Source organism: Arvicola amphibius, chromosome 15 (genome assembly GCF_903992535.2).
Source record: "Arvicola amphibius chromosome 15, mArvAmp1.2, whole genome shotgun sequence".
Classification (NCBI taxonomy): Eukaryota; Metazoa; Chordata; class Mammalia; order Rodentia; family Cricetidae; genus Arvicola; species Arvicola amphibius.
This window is the reverse complement of record NC_052061.1, coordinates 49,507,649-49,526,615: the sequence shown is the minus strand read 5'-3', so window position 1 is coordinate 49,526,615 and position 18,967 is coordinate 49,507,649. Positions and strand designations below refer to the sequence as shown.

The following is an 18,967-nucleotide window of genomic DNA, read 5'->3' as shown; positions in this document are numbered from 1 at the left end:
TCTTAAGGTCTCTTACTTGTGCTTCAACTGTGTTAGAATTCTCAGGGCTTGCAGTTCTAGGATAGCTGGAACCCAGTATGACATTGCTTTGTCCGTTGATGATTGTGCTGTTACGCTGCTGTCCAAGTGATTGAGGTAATTGTGGGTCTAGGCGCGAGTTTCTCAGTTTGTCTTTGTCTTATACTGCCTATGGTCTAGAAACATAGCATGGCAGAATTAAAAAAAATAGAAGGCTACTTTCTTAAATGGAATGTCGAATCTGTTGGATGGTAATTACTGATGACTCATTCAGGTCTACAGTGAAGAAAAGTAACTGGGGCGGAAGTCAATGAGAATGACAGGGTTACTTTCAGGTGGCAGTCAAGTGCTGAATCAGACAGGAATTTTCAAGGAGTTTAGTACCATTATAGACAAGGCCCTTGTGCTGGAATTGAAGCCTAGCAAGGTGCCCTAGTGGAACCTTCAATTTATGAAAGGGGTAAAGAAAACGTGATTCCTAGTCCCTGGAAGCAACTTCATAAAAACCTGCTACGCCTGCCCTCCAAGCGTGTAGTGTCTGTCTCAGTTAGGAAGTCAAAGTTTGCAGGATCATCCATCATGTGCTGGCCCTGGGAACAAGACAGAATCAAAATGTAAGGTTATGGATTCTTACGCTGTGGTTGCAGGTCAGCACTGTTGCAGGCATTTTTGTTTGGCAGTCAGAAACTCAGTGAGGAAAAAGGAAGGGAGTGGGAACTGGGATTGCTATGTAAAATGAGAAAAGATAGTCTTTAAATTAATTAGTTAATTAATTAATTAATCTAAAAAAACCAAAATGTTCCAAGAACAGAAAACAAACCAAAAAGAAAAACAAACAAACAAAAAAAGAACAAAAAACAAAACAGAAGAAAGACACCAGGAGAAATTAATATTACCTAACAATAGATACATTTGCCTGGAAAGTCACCCAAAATTCCTCTGCAGAAGTGGGGCCTCCATCTTCATCCTCGACCTAGTGTATCTGACAGACTTTTCAGTGAAGCAGGAAATTTAAAGAACTTCCCTGCCTTGCATTGGCAAAGTTTATTAGCTGCTTTCTTCTGTATCCTGCAGAATGTTGGCAGACTCGTTCTGAGGCAGGAATTTCAACAGACTGTCCTGCCTTGCTTTGGCAAAGTTCAGCAGCAGTCACTTCCCTATATTCCTTATAATCTACCAAATAAGCAAAAGCCTCCCAGACCCCTATTGGGAATGTGGGTGTTATGTTTTCTAAACTGCTTCACTCTAGGTGAAGGCATCTTTAGGTTCTCATAGAGAAAATTTAAAAAATCATCAAGGGGGCTGGAGAGATGGCTCAGTGGTTATGAGCATTGCCTGCTCTTCCAAAGGTCCTGAGTTCAATTCCCAGCAACCACATGGTGGCTCACAACCATCTGTAATGAGGTCTGGTGCCCTCTTCTGGCCTTCAGGCATGCACATAGACAGAACATTGTATACATAATAAATAAATAAATAAATAAATATTTTAAAAAATCATCAAGGGCTGGGAAGTTCAGCTATAATCTTTGTTGATAGACATCGCCTGTGAAGATACAGGAGGTCTTCTCTGATCAAAACTGATCCATCTCATTACTGAACTCATGGCCTCTAATTTCCTGTGGGAAAAGAAGCAGAAACTCTTATCCAAATCACTTTTTGATTTCCACTTACAAAAATATTTTTTGATTTCCATTTTAGAGTTAAGATGCTTCTAACAGTCTTGTTCACAATCCCATGTATGTCAGTAGCTGTGTACTCATCGCCGTTCAAAATATTGAAAATCCACATAATACTATATAGGATCCAAACTCCCTGTGTATTTCCCAACTTTACATGACTTTTCTTTTATATTACTTTTACTGTCTCTTTAAAGACTTTCTTTGTTATTTTTAATCTATTTGTTTTATGACTGCCTGTACCCATTTTCTTTTTCTTTCTTTCTTTTTTTTTTTTTTTTTGGTTTTTTCAAGACAGGGTTTCTCTGTGGCTTTGGAGCCTGTCCTGGAGCTAGCTCTTGTAGACCAGACTGGCCTCAAACTCACAGATCCGCCTGCCTCTGCCTCCCGAGTGCTGGGATTAAAGGCGTGTGCCACCACCGCCCGGCTAGGCCTCGAAGTTTTTAATAGACATTTCTTTTTTAAGGCAATATCCTTAAATATCCCAGGATACAGAAATGACAGAGGTGAAGCTCCTATTCAGTTTCCTTCCAAAGTGACTTGGTAATTACCTTGTACTGTATATATCGTGGAATAAGTGTGGAGAGAACCAGAATTATATGACTATACTGTTAAAGAAGTATGCATTTACCGTGTTGTCAGTATCATGCTTTCTGTTGTACACATGTGTGGGATACTATAGCATGCAGTGACCTATGATGATGTGCGTGTTGACTTCACTTGGGAAGAGTGGACTTTACTGGATCCTTTGCAGAAGAATCTTTACAAAAATGTGATGCTGGAGACCTACAGGAACCTCACTGCCACAGGTAAGACTGGGTTTTCCTTCACGTTTTAAAATAAGGGGATAACTGTTCCTTGGTTTTTGATGCTCTCTTGCAATTTGATCGAGAAGGAAGAATGAGGTGAAGAAATGAGGCACGTTTTTACTGAAGATAATAACTTAAATTTTGTACAGTTTTCAATAATATTTCATACATTTTCTGGTACTATATTTTAGGGTACAGGTGGGAAGACCACACAGTATTGAGGAACACCGTCAAAGTTCTCAAAAACATGGAAGGTAAGTATCCTGTGCAAGCTCACACAAATGTGCCACTGAAGAAACTGTAATGTGCCCTGGAAGTTGCAAACAAAAGCAAGAGTGTAAATTAGCACAGTTTCAAGTGCATTGATGATTAAGCTAATGTTACTCATATGTTAGTTGTGACTGTGCTAATTTTAGTGAGAGGGGCAGAGTCAATGAGCAGTTGGTGTGGAAAACCTTAATTTCTATACCACATCTCTATGAGAAGCTGAAAGTCAAACTATGTTAATTCAATATGGAAACCTTTTGTTATTTTTCCATTACTAGGTAGATCATTTATCACTCTTAACTACAAGCCATAAGAACATAGGGATATAGATAAACATAACATATTTCCTTCTCAGAAAAATTAGAAGATACATAGCAGGGCCCACGTTAAGAATACTTGTTGAATTTGTTTCAAATGTACAAGTAATTGTTTTTCAACGTCATTGTTAATATATTAAGAAATTCATCCTGCAGAAAAGCCCTATGAGTACTAGGACTGTGTAAATATTTCTCTTTATCCTAGTTCAATCAAAAATATATTATGACTCATTTATAAAAATTTATAAGTGCAATAAGAGAGGTAAAGGTCTGAGTTTTTCCAGCTTTCTTCAAATATATGAAAAATCTCATAGAAAAAAAGATTCTGCAAATGTTAAGTATGTAACAAGGGATCTTACCATCACAAGACTCTTCAAGGATGCAAAATAACTTGTAATGAAGGGGAACAACGTGAGTGTAAACACAGTGATAAAACTTTAAAATGTGATTCCTCTTCACAGTGGACCAAATTGTAAAATTTATTTATAGAGATATAAGTATTCAACAGTGTGTTGAGTGTGGTGAAGGTCTTAAATGTGCCATTTATCCTTGCAGGCATGAAAGAAGTCATACTGGGAAGAAACCTTCTGTATATCCTCAATCTTTTAAAACCTTTGCATATGACAGTCATCTTCAAATGCATGAAAGAACACATGGTTGTGAGAAACTCTATAAATGTAATCAATGTGGGAAAGTCTTTGAGCGACACTCTGGTCTCCTAAGGCATGAAATAACACATACTGGAGAGAAACCCTATGAATGCAATCAATGTGGTAAAGCCTTTCCCCACTCCAGTCATCTTCAAACACATAAAAGAACGCATACTGGAGAGAAACCCTACGAATGCAATCAATGTGGTAAGGCCTTTGCATAACAAATTACTCTTCAAATACATAAAAGAACACATACTGGAGAGAAGCCCTATGAATGCAATCACTATGGTAAAGCCTTTGCAGACCATAGCCATCTCCGAACACATAGAGGAACACATACTGGAGAGAAACCCTACAAATGTAGTCAGTGTAGTAAAGCCTTTTTATGTGATACGTATCTTAAAAGGCATGAAAAAAGACATGCTGGAGAGAAAGTATAAATCAGCATGGTAAAGGTTTTGTTCATCACAATGCTCTTTGAAATGCATTAAAGAACACATACTGGAGAGAAACCCTATGAATGTAATCAGTGGCAAAGCCTTTACACAACAAGGCCATCTTCAAATGCATACAAGAACACATACTAGAGTGAAACCCTATGAATATAATCAGCGTGGTAAAAACCTGTGCATATTTCATTATTCTTTGAAATCGTGAGAAAAAGTAATACTGCAGAGAAACCCTAAAAATATACTGTTTGTTAAAATTTTAGACTGTACAGCAATAAAACTTTTTATATGCAATCCATCTGTTAAAGCCTTTGTATATTAAAAGATTCTTTGAGTACATGTAAACAATACTGGGGGCTTATAAAATATTGGTTAGATCTTTATTTAACACACTTGTATTTGGTAGAAGAGTATTCTGTAGTCAAAAATTGATATGTCAACAATCTGTTCAAGCTTTTTTTAAAATTATGTATACAATTTCTGTCTGCATGTATGCCTACAGGCCAGATGAGGGCACCAGATCTCATCACAGATGGTTGTGTGCCACCATGTGGTTGCTGAGAATTGAACTCAGGTTCTTTGGAAGAGCAGGCAATGCTTTTAACCACTGAGCCATCTCTCCAGCCCTCTGTTCAAGCTTTATGATGTCTGTTTCTATAGTTTGCCCCTGCAAACTCATGGAAAAATGAATTTACTAATTTATAAAGCCCTGTGTGCTGGGAAAAAGGGCCAGGCAAAGAAGCACATCCTGGTCCTGAAACCAGAGCCAGTGAAAGATATGCCCTTTGTTTCTGTAACCAGAGCCAAAGGAACACACTCTAATTCTGACCAACTGAGCACGAAACCAACCAGTCTCTGAGCAGGAAAACTAACCAGTCCCTGAGCACAAAATCCAATCAATCTTTGAGCTTGAAAAACTTTAGGGATTGAAATCAGACCAAGTCCCACCCTGAAAATCTCCCTGAACAAACTGTGCACCTAATAAGACCCATATAAGCCCTGTGCCGGTTCTGGTGACAACTGCCCTCTCTCACGCTGCAAGTCAGCCCCTCTCCTGGATTCCTTCCTTTAAAATACATCTCTTGAATGCATTTTGGTTGAAGACTTTTCACCAGAGCAAAGCAGAATCTCTGCTGGGAAATTCTCTTAGGAGAGCAAAGTAGAACAGCAATGGATGTCTTTTCTGGGAAGTTCTCTTAGGAGAGTAGAGGAGAGTTCAGCTGTAATGACTCTCGGAGTGGAGCAGAATGACAACATCCTTCAGAGGACCATTCCCCACCAGAACACAGGTTCAGGCTTAGCCTGACTTCCCTATGGTTAGTATTCCAATCTCCTCACAGCTTTAAGTATGTGCATACCTTCCCTTCACAGCTGTATGTATACCCAGACTTCCGACAGTTTAGGGTACCTACCTTTCCTCTACAGCTACAGCTATAGTTTGACTTCCCAATAATACTTTTCTCCCACAACTGTAGATACCCAGGATAACTTCCTTTCACTGCTGTATGTAGAGCTTGATTTCCAACAACCTTTCCCTTCAGAGTTCTAATACTTGTACTATGAATTTAAATGATAATGTTACCCTCTTAGATTTTATACTTCAATTACGTAAAATAACTGATTCAGGGGCTGGAGAGATGGCTCAGCGGTTAAGAGCATTGCCTGCTCTTCCAAAGGTCCTGAGTTCAATTCCCAGCAACCACATGGTGGCTCACAACCATCTGTAATGAGGTCTGGTGCCCTCTTCTGGCCTTCAGACATACATGCAGAGAGAATATTGTAAACATAATAAATAAATATTTAAAAAAAGAAATAACTGATTCAGTTATAAAATTTTGTGGATTTTATTCCTTTTCTGTGGTTGTGTTTTAATAATCTATTTCTAGGATCTTTACAACCCCATTTTGTTCATTTAGCATGTCGTTTAGAGTTAAATTTGATCTTTATATAACTGCCTATCCTGTAGGATTGTGTGGTATACCTGTAATATGCTTTATAGGTTAATAAACAAAAGTGTTTCATCGTACTAAAGACATATGCTAGAGCACTGTTGGTCTTAATTTGTACAGGTATTCCCATGATGGCCATAGCCTCTAATAATTGTGTGTTTACAGAATCAGCTTTTTCAGAACTCAAGGCAGTTGCACATTGAAATTCTGAATAGGTATCAATGGTGTGTATATATTTTTCCAAATTCTACCATTTGAAAGGCTTCCATTTGCGAGAGTACCATCCATCCTTTGAGTCCATCTGAGATACTTCCTGCCAGTAGTGGAATTTGGTTGTACAAAGAACCAGGAGGGCATTTCCTAATAATTACCTTGGCTTGTGGCAAAGTGATTGAAAAATCTTTCTTTCAAACGTTTTGGGTTTTTTTGTTTGTTTTGTTTTTTGTGACAGGGTTTCTCTATAGCCTTTGGAGCCTGTTCTAGAACAACCTCTTGTATACCAGTCTGGCCTCGAACTCACAGAGATCTGCCTGCCTCTGCCTCCCAAGTCCTTGGATTAAAGGCGTGCGCCATCACCACCCGGCTGTATTTTTAAAGAAATTGAGGTCTTGAGCATACTTCCTATCAATACCTTATCAATTTCGACCTTACCTTCTGCTAGAGGATCTGACAAACTTGTATGGGATCAAATGTATGTTTTGTTATATGTGTGTGTGTGTGTGTGTGTGTGTACTGAATAACTGAATAAATAATAACTGAATAATAGTAAATAACTGAATACATAATTAATTATGCATCATCTACTATGAATTCAGTTTCTATATGCAAAACACTCTGAATATTGTAAAACAATAACTGTTGAGGGGTTCCTTGAAATCCGTTAATACCTTGAGAACAGCATATAATTCCGACTTTTGGGCAGAATCACAAGATCTTTGAGACACATTAGTTAATTTTACTAATTTGTAACCTGCTTTTCCTGATTTATTTGCATCAGTATAGAATGTAGGGGCACCAGATGTTGGTGTTACCAATACAGTGTGATGAAGGATCTAGTTAGTTCTGTTTATAAATTGAATTCTCTTGCTTTTGGTGTATTTATTGTTAATCTTTCCCAAAAAGTTTCTGAAGGTTCTTTGCCAAGATTTATTTTCTTCCCATAATTTCATCATTAGTAAAAGGTAGTAGTACAATTTCTGTTGGGTCTATTCCTGTTCCTTGAAAAAGTCTCAACTTTCCTTTTAGAATGTTCTCGCGACACTTTTTCCGCATATGTTTTTGGTATTTTATTTGTTTGTTTATGTGGTAAAAAGATCCATTCTAAGGTAATATTTTCCCTCTGCATTGATAGTCCTACAGGAAAATGCTTGGGGGAAATAACAAAAATACAATCGAGCTTTGAATCCTAGGGTCCAAAGGATGCATCCTGTAATTTCAACCAAAGCCAATTATCTCTCAGCTTCAGCTGATAAATCTTTTGGATGATTAAAGTCCTTGTCACTTTCCAAGGATTTGAGCAAATTGCTCAGTTCTTCATTTTTACCCCAATGGTTGGCCATAGATATGAATCTTTGAAAGTAATTAAGAGTCAGCAATCAGTCTCTGATTATTTGCATCTTTTGGGATCTAATTTTCTGTGGTCTTAAATAACTATTAAATTCTCTTCTTTGAACTTTTTAGGAGCAATTTGTAATCCTGAACAAGTCAAAGTTTTGTTTTTGTTTGTTTCTTCTTTAAGTGAATGTTCTTTCTAAAATCAGCTACATTTCATTTCCAATGTCTGATGTACAAAATATTGGCACAGGGTGGGGCTACTTCACAGTTCCTGTGGGAGAATCTTCCATTGCTATCTCTTAACAGTCTGGGAATTATAAGTAGTCACTGTAAAGGTAATTTTTCTATCTTTTTCTTGTACAAAGTATAGTGAAGGGCTGGAGAAACGGTTCAGGTTAAGACCATTGCCTGCTCTTCCAAAGGTCCTGAGTTCAATTCCCAGCAACCACATGGTAGCTCACAACTATCTATAATGGGGTCTGGTGTCCTCTTCTGGCCTGCAGGCATATACACAGACAGAATATTGTGTACATAATAAATAAATAAATAAATAAATAAATAAATAAATAAATAAATATTTTTTTTAAAGAAGCTATTTTTAAAAAGTATAGTGAAGCATTTTTAAAAAGCAATAACTGTAAGAGGCTAATCTTTGAGTAATAAAGAAGGCAAAGGAACTCCAAACAGAGAGCCCATTTTCTAAATCACCTTCAGCCTGTTACCATTCCCCATTTTCCAGGTTTCTCTTTAATAAATATAAGAGAATTCTAAGGGCTGGTTGATTTTTTTTCAATATTCTGAGCATCTAGCTGCTCCTGTACCAGCTGTTCTAGAACTAGCAGTTTCTCTCTTATAAAAGGCCATTGCTTAACCCATAGAAGTTTATCTGTCAGCCATTTTAAAGGTAGGATTTGTTGGTGCCTATCAAAGATGAGCAGCAACATAGATGGTCAGTGATTGTTCTTTATAATACCTTCTAATATTTTTCCTAGAAACATGTTTGTTTATGGTTTATTTATAAGATTGGGGAAATGTTAATCTGAGTATTCCATTGCTGTAACAAATAGCATCTCCATGAATTCATTGCTATGTTAGCCACATATGGCTTTAATTTTCTTCTCTGTCCTTCTGGCCCTGTATATTCAACCTATCTGATGCTCTGTTTTACCTGATATAATGTTTCAGTTCATAAAAGCTGAACATTTATCTCCTGAACAGACCAATTCAGATGCCATGATCTTGATGCAGTTATTGTCACATCACATCTGTGTCTAGGAGACCTTCAATGACAATGTTTTTTATTTGTATTTTTAACTTTGGTGGTCTTTTTTCATTTATAGACGTGCACAATATTGGGTACCTGGTCCTCACAGTGATCAAAACATGGTCCCCCAAAAAATCTGAACTTGAAAAATGGATGGTTGTGTTCCCTGAAGTAAATACTAGTAATTGAACCCATCTATATGCAAGACTAACAAGAGCTCTTTACTAATGAGAGATCTTTTCTACCCTGTGTTGAATATGTGTGATCACCATTTAAATTGCTAATGTTTTCATCTGTCCATTTGTAACTGCTTAAAGATGCAGTACCTTTTAGAAAAATCTTGTTGATGTTCTGTTTCAAAGTGGGGACACTTTAGGTTTCTGGAAGATAAATGCAAAACTATAATACATCCAGTAAGAATCTCTGAGTTCTTTTTATCTTTTGGTTGTTTGAATGATTTTGCATGGGAGACAGGATCTTAATATCTACCTCTGACTCTCCTGGAACTTACTTCATAGACTAGGCTGGCATTCAACTCTGAGGCAGATATGCCTGTCTCTGACTTTTAATTTCCCCATTTAAAGGTGTAATTCAATATGCCCAGCCTGTCCATATTATTTTTCTCTTTGATTTTTTTTTTTTGATTTTTTGAGACAGGGTTTCTCTGTGGCTTTGGAGCCTGTCCTGGAACTAGCTCTTGTAGACCAGGCTGGTCTCGAACTCACAGAGATCCATCTGCCTCTGCCTCCCGAGTGCTGGGATTAAAGGCGTGTGCCACCACTGCCCGGCTTTATTTTTCTCTTTGTTCTTAACAATTGTTCATACAATTTCTGTCCTGTGTAGTCTGTACTGTTGATCTGTGTTTCTATGATACAAGTGTCTATGTTTTATTAGACATTTTTCTTGCAAAGTGATATCCCATTCACAGGGTACCGAAATGACAGGTGAACCTCCTATTCAGTTTCCTTCCAAGGAGACTTGGTGATTACATTATAATGTCTATATAATGGAATAAGCATAGGGGTATTAGAATTATGACTATATTTCCAAAGAAGTAAACATTTACAATGTTGTCAGAATCATGCTTTCTGTTGTAAAACATGTATGTGTCAATTTCAGAATACACTGACCTATGATGATGTGCATGTTGACTTCACTTGGGAAGAGTGGACTTTGCTGGATCCTTCCCAGAAGAATCTCTATAAAGATGTGATGCTGGAGACCTACAGGAACCTCACTATCATAGGTAATATTGAATTTCCTTCATGTAATTTAAATTTTACCCAATTTACAATAATATTTCATACATTTTCTACTATATTTTAGGATACAGTTGGGAAGACCATAATATTGAAGAACATTGTCAAAGTTCTCAAAGACATGAAAGGTAATTATCATGTGCAAACTGATACAAATGAGCCTCTGAAGAAATTGTAATGTGTCCAGGAAGTTTTAAGCAAAAGCAACCGTATAAATAAGTACAGTTTCATGTGACTTGATGATTATGAAATTCTCACAAAACCACATACCTCAGTTTCAAATAGATGAATTATATTTGCAAGGCATTCTTTTAAGAAAGAAGACAAGGAAAGAATGCCTTAGCATATATCACCATTTGTAGCATAGCTCCATGAGGGCTATGCTTTAGAACTGCCAATTCATTAATTTCATACCACTCATATTATAAAAGGTTTACATGCTGAAGAGGTGATAAGTACATCTTCACAACCTGCTAATAAACAAATAGGTCATAGTAAAGCTAGTGTTCCTCATATTCTGCTGTGAGTATGCTAAGTTTAGTGAGAAGGGCAGTTAGAGTCAAGTGTCAAGGAGCATTTGTTGTCGGGAAAACCTTACTCTTCATACCTCATATCTATATCTGAAATTTTCCAATTGTCTTTTAGTATGTGCAAACTCTCATAGAAAGAAAGATTAAGTGTGAACTATTTAACAGAGGATCGTAGCATCACAGGTAATGTTTAAACATGGAAAACAGGCTTTTAATCCCAGCAGTTGGGAGGCAGAGGCAGGCAGATTGAGTTTGAGGCCAGCCTGGTCTACAAGACTGAGTTCCAGGACAGGTTCCAAAGTTACACAGAAACTCTGTCTTAAAAAAATATATGCAAACTATCCTAAATGAAGGGTAGTAGCATGAATGTAAATGCGATATAAAACCTTAAGATGTAATTCATCTTTATATTTGGACCAAATTGTAAAACTCATTCATACAGGTAATAAAGTGCATTGAATGTGATGAGGGATTTACATGTGCCAATTATCCTTGCAGGCCTGAAAGAAGTCAAACTGGAGATAATCCTGTATATGTTCAATGTATTAAAGCCTTTGCATATGACAGTCATCTTCAAAGGCATCAAAGAATATATATTGGAGAGAAACCCTATCAATGCAATCAATGTGGTAAAGGCTTTGCACGTAATAAAAATCTTCAAATACATAAAAGAACACATACTGGAGAGAAACCCTATAAATGTCATCAATGTGGTAAAGCCTTTGTGCGATACAATCACCTCCAAACGCATAAAAGAACACATACTGGAGAGAGACCCTATGAATGTATTCAATGTGGTAAAGCCTTTGCACAACAAAGTCATCTTCAAATGCATGAAAGAACACATACTGGAGAGAAACCGTATGAATGTAATCAGTGTGGTAAATCCTTTGCTTATCCCCATGTTCTTCAAATGCATAAAAGAACACATACTGGAGAGAGACCCTATGAATGTAATCAATGTGGTAAAACCTTTGCACGTCAAAATAATCTTCAGATGCATACAAGAACACATACTGGAGAGAAGCCCTATGAATGTTACCTATGTTCTAAAGCCTTTGTACAACAAGGTCATCTCCAAATACATGAAAGAACACATACTGGAGAGAAGCCCTATAAATGTAATCACTGTGGCAAAGCCTTTGCTTATCACAATGCTCTTAAAACGCATATAAGAATACACACCGGAGAGAAACCCTATGAATGTAATCACTGTGGTAAAGCCTTTGCTCATCACAGTCATCTCCGAGTACATAAAAGAACACATACTGGAGAGAAACCCTATGAATGTAAGGAATGTGGTAAAGCCTTTGCACAACACAGTGTTCTCCAAACACATAAAAGAAGACATACTGGAGAGAAACCCTATGTATGTAATCATTGTGGTAAATTCTTCGCTCATCATAGTGGTCTTCAAATGCATGAAAGAACACATACTGGAGAGAAACCCTATGTATGTAATCTGTGTGGTAAAGACTTTGCATATATAAGCAATCTTCGAAATCATCAGAAAAAGGCACATTGCCGAGAAACCCTAAAAATAAAGTCAGTGTAACAAAGTTTTACACTTTAAAGGAGTAAAATATTTTGTGTGCCTTTGCTAATTACAATCGTTTTTGAGTACCTGAAAAAAATCTGAGGGTATATTATAAAGAATTTGGTAAGCTCTTAATCCAACACACTTACATACATTCATTCAAGACTATTCAAGAATATTGTCTAGAAAAAAATTGGATGGTGTCAACAATCTTTTCAAGATTCAAGATGTCCATTTTGTATTATTTGCCTCTACAAACTCATGTGAAAATTGAATTTATGGAGCCCTATATGTAGGGTAAAAGGACCAGCCAAAGAATACGCTCGATCCTGAACCAGAGCCAGTGAAAGACACACACAATGGCTTTGAAACCAAAGCCAAAGAAACACATTCTTCCCTGACCAACTGAACATGAAACCAACCAATCTCTGGTAACTGAAACCAACCAGTCCTTGAGGATAGAACTAACCAGCAAATGAGCTTGAAATCTAGCCAGTCTGCCAGCTCAGGGGTTGAAACCTGACCATTTTCCACTCTGAAAGTCTCGCTCAATCTCTGTCCATGAGAGGCCCCGTATAAGCCCTGTGCCTTTTTAGTTGGCATCTGCCCTATACAGTCTCCTACAGCTCTCACTTTCAAATAAATACCTTTAGCGAGTTTGGGGGTGATGAAAGATCTTTCGGCAGATCAGGGTCGAATCCTTTCCGCAAATCTCCCTGGTGGAGCAGAGCTTAGGAGCAATGGACGTTTCTGGTGGGAAACCCCAAGTGGAACAGAGCCGAGAAGGAAATGGCACAGCTGCTGGGAAACTCCATGGGGCGTGGAGCAGATTTGGAAACAGCTCACAGGAGTCAGAGCAGGCTGACACATATCTTAGTTGAGTGAAGCAAAGAAGTAACAACTGAGAAGAAACGGACATCTCTGCTGTGTAACTCCGTGGTGTCAGAGCAACTCCTCTAGGGAACTCCCTTAGGGGAGCAGCAATTCTCATCTCTGCTGGGAAGTTCTCTTAGCAAAGAGGAGTGTATCCCAGGTATAGTGGCTCTCAGAGGAACAAGATTGCCAAATCCTGCTGGGACACATTTTCCCACCAGAGGACAACTTCAGGTATGTTCTGACGTCACGACTGTTAGTATTTCTTTCTCCTCATAGTTTTAGTTGCCTAGGATACCTTCCCCTCACAGCCGCATGTATAGCGTGACTTCTGCCAGCCAGGGGACCTTCTCCTTCTGTGCTGTAGGTATCCAGGATACCTTCCCTCCACAGCTTCAGCAAGATGCCTTTATCATCACCGCTGTAGGTACCCTTAATGCCTTCCCTCGTAGCTGTAGGTATAGCCTGATTTTGACAAAGTACCTTTCTCTTCAGAGCTGTAGGTATCCAGGATATCTTCCTTCTGCAGCTTCAGGTATAGGATGACTTCTCAACAGCCAGGACACCTTTCTGCTCACAACTGTAGCTATCCAGGATAACTTCCTTTCACAGCTGCAGGTATAGCCTTCTTACAGCATCATTGTGCATCTTCCTCCAGAGCTGTAACACTTGTACTGTGAATACAAATGATATTGTAACCCTTTTAATTACATGAAGTAACTGACTCGGATGTCAAACTTTATGAATTTGTATTCATTCCTTCTCTGTTGTTGTGATACAATGTCCTTGTATAAATGAGTTTAATTTGACCCTCCCTTCCAGAGACATACCTGGTCACCATGAAAGTTGCCTGGCAACAAATGCCAGACATGGCAGTTACAGCAGGAGGCTAAGAACTCACATCCTTAACAGTGGGAACTGGGAATGGTGTGTGGATGTGAATTCTCAAAGCCTACCCCCCAGTACCATATTTCCTTTAGTAGGACATTTCTAAAATCCTTCCAATGATGCCACCAGTTTAGAAGGGTTGATTTCTCTGACTTCTAGCCTACGTGCTTGCTTTCTGCTATCTGAACCAGGTCATGTGGGAGAAAAGCTGTGAAGACAGTTAAACCTTTAGAGGCCACACACCCGGGTCACAGGAAGGTCATCAGTGAAAAGTTGTTTGTTTGGAGGGTTGGTTTAATTTTAATTATGTGATGACACTGTGTTTTTGTGGGTATATGAATGTGCATGCTGGTTCCTCAGAATGCTAGACCCTTGAATTACAGGAGGTTTTCAAAAAATCAGATCTCAATCCTGGGAATGAACATTTCTCAACTGCCCAGTTCTGTGTCTCTCCTATAGATGTTGTAAAGCCTATTTATATAATTTTGAAATCAGAAAATTGGGACAAACTCATACAAGAGGAAATCCCTATCGATGTCAATGATTTGGTAAAGGACTCCAGTTCACAGCAGTCTTCAGCAACCAGAAAAATGTCTTGTTGCATTTATCCGTCAGTCACAGCCCTGAAGGAAGGAAATTATTTACCTTCTTTACTCAAGATTGGTAGTCGAGATCATTGTGCTTTTTATCTGAAACTTTTGAGGTAATACTAAAGTGTGCCATATGTGGAGCAAATCCATCTGGTGAAGTTTATTTTGTGGCCCTTGGAGTTTTATGACTTGTTCATCTTCTACTGTGGTTTTCCTTAGTGATTGGTGTGTTTCTGCTGTAATGTATCGGCTGGGACACCCATCATTTAAGTGGCTTATTGTTTATTTAAAAATCAGGCAGGACGTCATCATACTTTTCCAATACGGGTTTCTGTGAAAAGGTGGTGGTCTGTTGTTTCTGGTTTTGTTTTTCATATTTTCGCAGATTCCTTTTAGATTTTGTTGTTTTTTTATTCAGCCTGTGTTGGATGTTAGCTATGACCCAAGGATATATTTGGACTCATGATCCTCATGAGTCCACCTCCTGAGTACAAGGGAAGATGATGAACTCCCATGTGTACTGCTTTGTCAACAGAGTTTAACAGTGCTGATGTTACAAGGCTTCATAGAAAAGAATACAATAAACATTAACTACCTCGTGTGTATTCAAAGCAGTATTTTCGTTTATCTAGTAGAGATACAATAACCTTGAAAGAACGAGAAACAAGTCCCAACTCTCTGACCTCTGGTCAAAGTGGAAATAGGCGTTTCGGGGTCTCCACAGTCTCCCCACAAGCAAATCAAGCATCTGATGGGTTGGCCTGCTGAACATTAACTGTCACCTGCTGTATACTCCCATGGAAGCTCTCAGCACTTGTCTGTCCCGGAACTATCTCTGTAGATGAGGCTGGCCTTGAAATTACAGGAATCTAGCTGCATCTGCCTCCCAAGTGTTAGGGTTAAAGGCAAATACCATCACCACTTAGTATAACTTGGTTCTTTTAATTGGCTTAATTAGGATAGGTGGCTGAGCCTGGCTGGTAAAGCTAAGCAGGACACAGGCTCTGGTCCTAACTCCATAAGAGAAGGCAGCTCTCATCAAATGCAGTCCTCATGCCTCAGAGTCCACTGTCTTCCAACTACGAGCAATATTGGTTTTTATCTTTAGTCTGTTATAATTCATCAAGGGACTAGGGCAAAGCGCTATCCTTATTCTACAGATGATGAAAGCCAGGCACACTGAGATATGTGGTTTTTGAATATTCTTAAGAGTACCTGCTCATCTTACTCATCCCGTCATTATAACGAGTCACTAAATGAAGCTGCAGCTACCTAAGCTAGGTGTAGCGGCATAGACCTTAAGTCATGGTATTTAGAAAGTGGAGGGAGGAATTTCTGAATTTCAAAGTCATCCAAGAGGCCAGCCTGGTCTACAAGAGCTAGTTCCAGGACAGGCTCTAAAAAAAGCTGCAGAGAAACCCTGTCTCGAAAAACCAAAAAAAAAAAAAAAAAAAAAAGTCATCCAAGATGAGAATGATCCCATTGGGTATTTTCAGAGGGCCTTGGAACCTAGGGAGGCAGTAATTGGCTCAGGACAGTGTCCATAATCTTCCCAGCATTTCCACAACTTAACATCCATGACACCAGCAAGTGTTAGCTTGTGTTAACCACTCAAAGTTTTCTATTCTTGATAATGTTTTCTGTCTAAGGCAGCCTATGTCACATGAGGGCAGACTTATTATAAAGAGTAAAATTCCCCTGTAAGTGGGTGAATTAGCCTCAGGCAAGGAAGAGCTTGTGATTTGTTTATCCAAAACAGCATGTTCAGTCCTGAAGACATAAAACACAACCAACAGAGATGGATCCAGCTGATTTTATTCATATATGTACACATTCTTATTCACATGCTCTTAACAAGGAAGAAATTGGAAGGAAAGAATTTGGGAAGGAATGGAGAGAGGACAAAGAAGGTGGAAAGTGTTGTAGTATACTTTAATTAAATGTATAAAATACATTTTAAATAAAAAATGTGACTTGAGAGATAGCTTAGCAATTAAGAGCACTGGGAGTTGTTGCAGAGGACACAGGTTCCATTGCCAGAAGCCATGGTTGCTAATCCTGTCCTGTAACTCCAGTTCTAAGGTATCTGGTTCTCTCTTCTGACCTCTACGGGTACTGCACCCAGACACATGCAGGCACGCACCCATATAAAGCTTCAAAATGATATTCTGCGGAGTAATGTCAGCCTTGAGTCAGATAGCACTCATGAATAGTTAAAATGAACTCTTTCTGGTCCTTCATGGAAGCAACTAGAGTGTTCCTGTGAGCCAGCTTGCTCAGAGGCAAAATAAGTCTTATTCTGGGGTTAGAATAGCTCAGCATTGCTGTTTATTCAAGGACATCCTTTACAGTGCAGATAGGTAGCTTCCCCGTGATTTTCTTTTCATTTCCATTCTATATCCATTGTGTTTAAGGAATGTGGCATTGATACATCTTTTAAATTTATCTTTTATCATATATAATGGTCTATTTCTCTTTTAGATCATACCTTGTGATATAGTTTATATTTAGATCATAGTGCATGGTTTAAAAGATAGTTTTGTAAATCTCCATATGCCTAAGTGGCTAGATTTTCCTTCCTCTGAATTTTTTTAAATTGTTCAAAGTCTAACCTCGGGCCTGAACCTAAAAGGGACTTAGGGGTGACGGCAGGGATGGAATGCAAAGTCTGTGCCAGGGCACCCACTGCAGGTCCTGGCTCCCACTGTGTCCCAGAGGAAGGGGCACAGAAGAGGATATGCACCAAATAAAATCCATCAAAAATGCCGGGGACAGACTTCTGTTTATTGCCACTTAAAATATATGAATTCTGCTGGGTTTAGGATGGAAACAGCCAGGCATGGGTTGTATCACAAGAAAAGGCTAACACAGCTTAGAAAAAGTAACAAAAGGAGAACGAGACGGTCAGAGGGTCTCAAAGCATGGCTAAATTCTGTGAGGTCAGTGTGTCCTGGGGTGATGTCCACTGTAGGAAGTAGTTCAAAGTGGCCTACTGTTACTGTGTACTGGACCCTGACATCCATAACATGAGTTTCCGTACAGGAAGAAGACATTCAGGAAATTTCATTACAGGTCTTCCGTGTATAAGAGCATCCAGCCTACAGTCTCATTGGAGACTATAGAATCAAAGCACAAAGCTATTCTAAGCCTGGAAATTATGCTGGGGCAGTGGGCATGTTAGACTTTATTATCAGACCGACAAAACTTAGAACCACTTAGTTTTCACAATGAGGAATTATTTTGATCAGGTTTACCCTGGCCATGTCTGTAGGTTTTATAGATTGTTCATTGAGATGGGCAGAATCATTTCATTACCTGGGACCTGAGCCGTTTAAAAGTGCAGAAGCCTGGAGAATGGACAGGCCAGCAGGCAGCATGGACACATTCAGTCTCTGCTCTTCACTGTGGATGTGATGTGAATTGCTGATTAAGTTTCTGCCTTCACTTCCCCAAGACTGACTCTAACCTGGAACTCTGGGCTAAAATCAGTTCTTCCCTAAGGTGTTGGGCATGTGAACTCAATGTAATGAAGATCCTAAGATATCACTTTGGGACTCTGGAGTTGCCACAATTCAGGGAGGTGTGAAAGTAATTAATAGCATGTTAACCACAGCATATCAGTACCCCAGGGCTCCTGCTTGCCCTGACCCCACACTGTGGTTCTCCATACACAGTATTACAAGACAAATTGACACCCATTGACACACATTGTGTCACCCTGTCCCGAAATGGCTCCAGGTACTGTCTTGCCATAACAAGTGCTATCCTAATTCTTTTCTATATACTAAATGAAAGTTTGACTTCATTGGAAAGTATTTTTCTATGGCTTTCCTGACCTTTAGAATCTAGAAATATGGGGAAATGGATCTGAAGTCACAGCCCTGAAGATGAATCTCAGCCTTATGACGCACATCTCCTTAGAGGTCAGGAGAAGCACCTTAAAGGTGAAACCAGAGAAGCACTTTACCTGGCAGGTGTAGTGGGTGGACATATGAACTGACAGTCTGTCCGTTTCTTTCTTTAGTCCAGATAATAATCCTAGGGCTGATGCACACACATCCCTGTAAGGACTTCTTGGCTGCCCTCTAACTTCTGTGCTTCCTGAGAAAGATTTCTGGGAACAGATCTGAAACAAACTTCCCACCTCAAAAATCAATAAAAGTAGTAGAAGGAAAAAGGTACTCTGAGGAAGTTTTTATCCACCTAGGTGGGACACATAACAGCCCCTTCTGAGCAACATCAAAGGGCTAAGCAAGAAGGACCTCAAGCTGTGCAGGAACTCCAATAACCACATCAACAAGGATAGCATCCATTTCTAAGGAAGAGGGTGCAAA

The 18,967-nt window shown here is 38.9% G+C and overlaps 1 protein-coding gene across 4 annotated transcripts in view; it reads left to right on the top strand.

Moving 5' to 3' along the window:
- Positions 1-18,967, top strand: part of LOC119801886 (zinc finger protein 431-like) — a 33,202-nt gene that overhangs the window by 11,445 nt on the left and 2,790 nt on the right. Inside the window, exons 2-7 of one of the 4 annotated variants that reach the window (XR_005283313.1) lie at positions 2,377-2,503; positions 2,695-2,757; positions 3,643-3,944; positions 10,076-10,202; positions 10,283-10,343; positions 11,244-13,389. Coding sequence is in view for 2 of the 4 variants with exons in the window: in XM_038312625.1 (XP_038168553.1) it covers positions 2,377-2,503; positions 2,695-2,757; positions 3,643-3,809 (357 nt within the window). In the remaining 2 variants the exon portion in view is untranslated. Of the gene's footprint in view, positions 1-2,376; positions 2,504-2,694; positions 2,758-3,642; positions 3,945-10,075; positions 10,203-10,282; positions 10,348-11,243; positions 13,390-18,967 lie in introns of those variants that run through there. The other 3 variants (XM_038312626.1, XR_005283314.1, XM_038312625.1) reach the window with 3 other exon arrangements.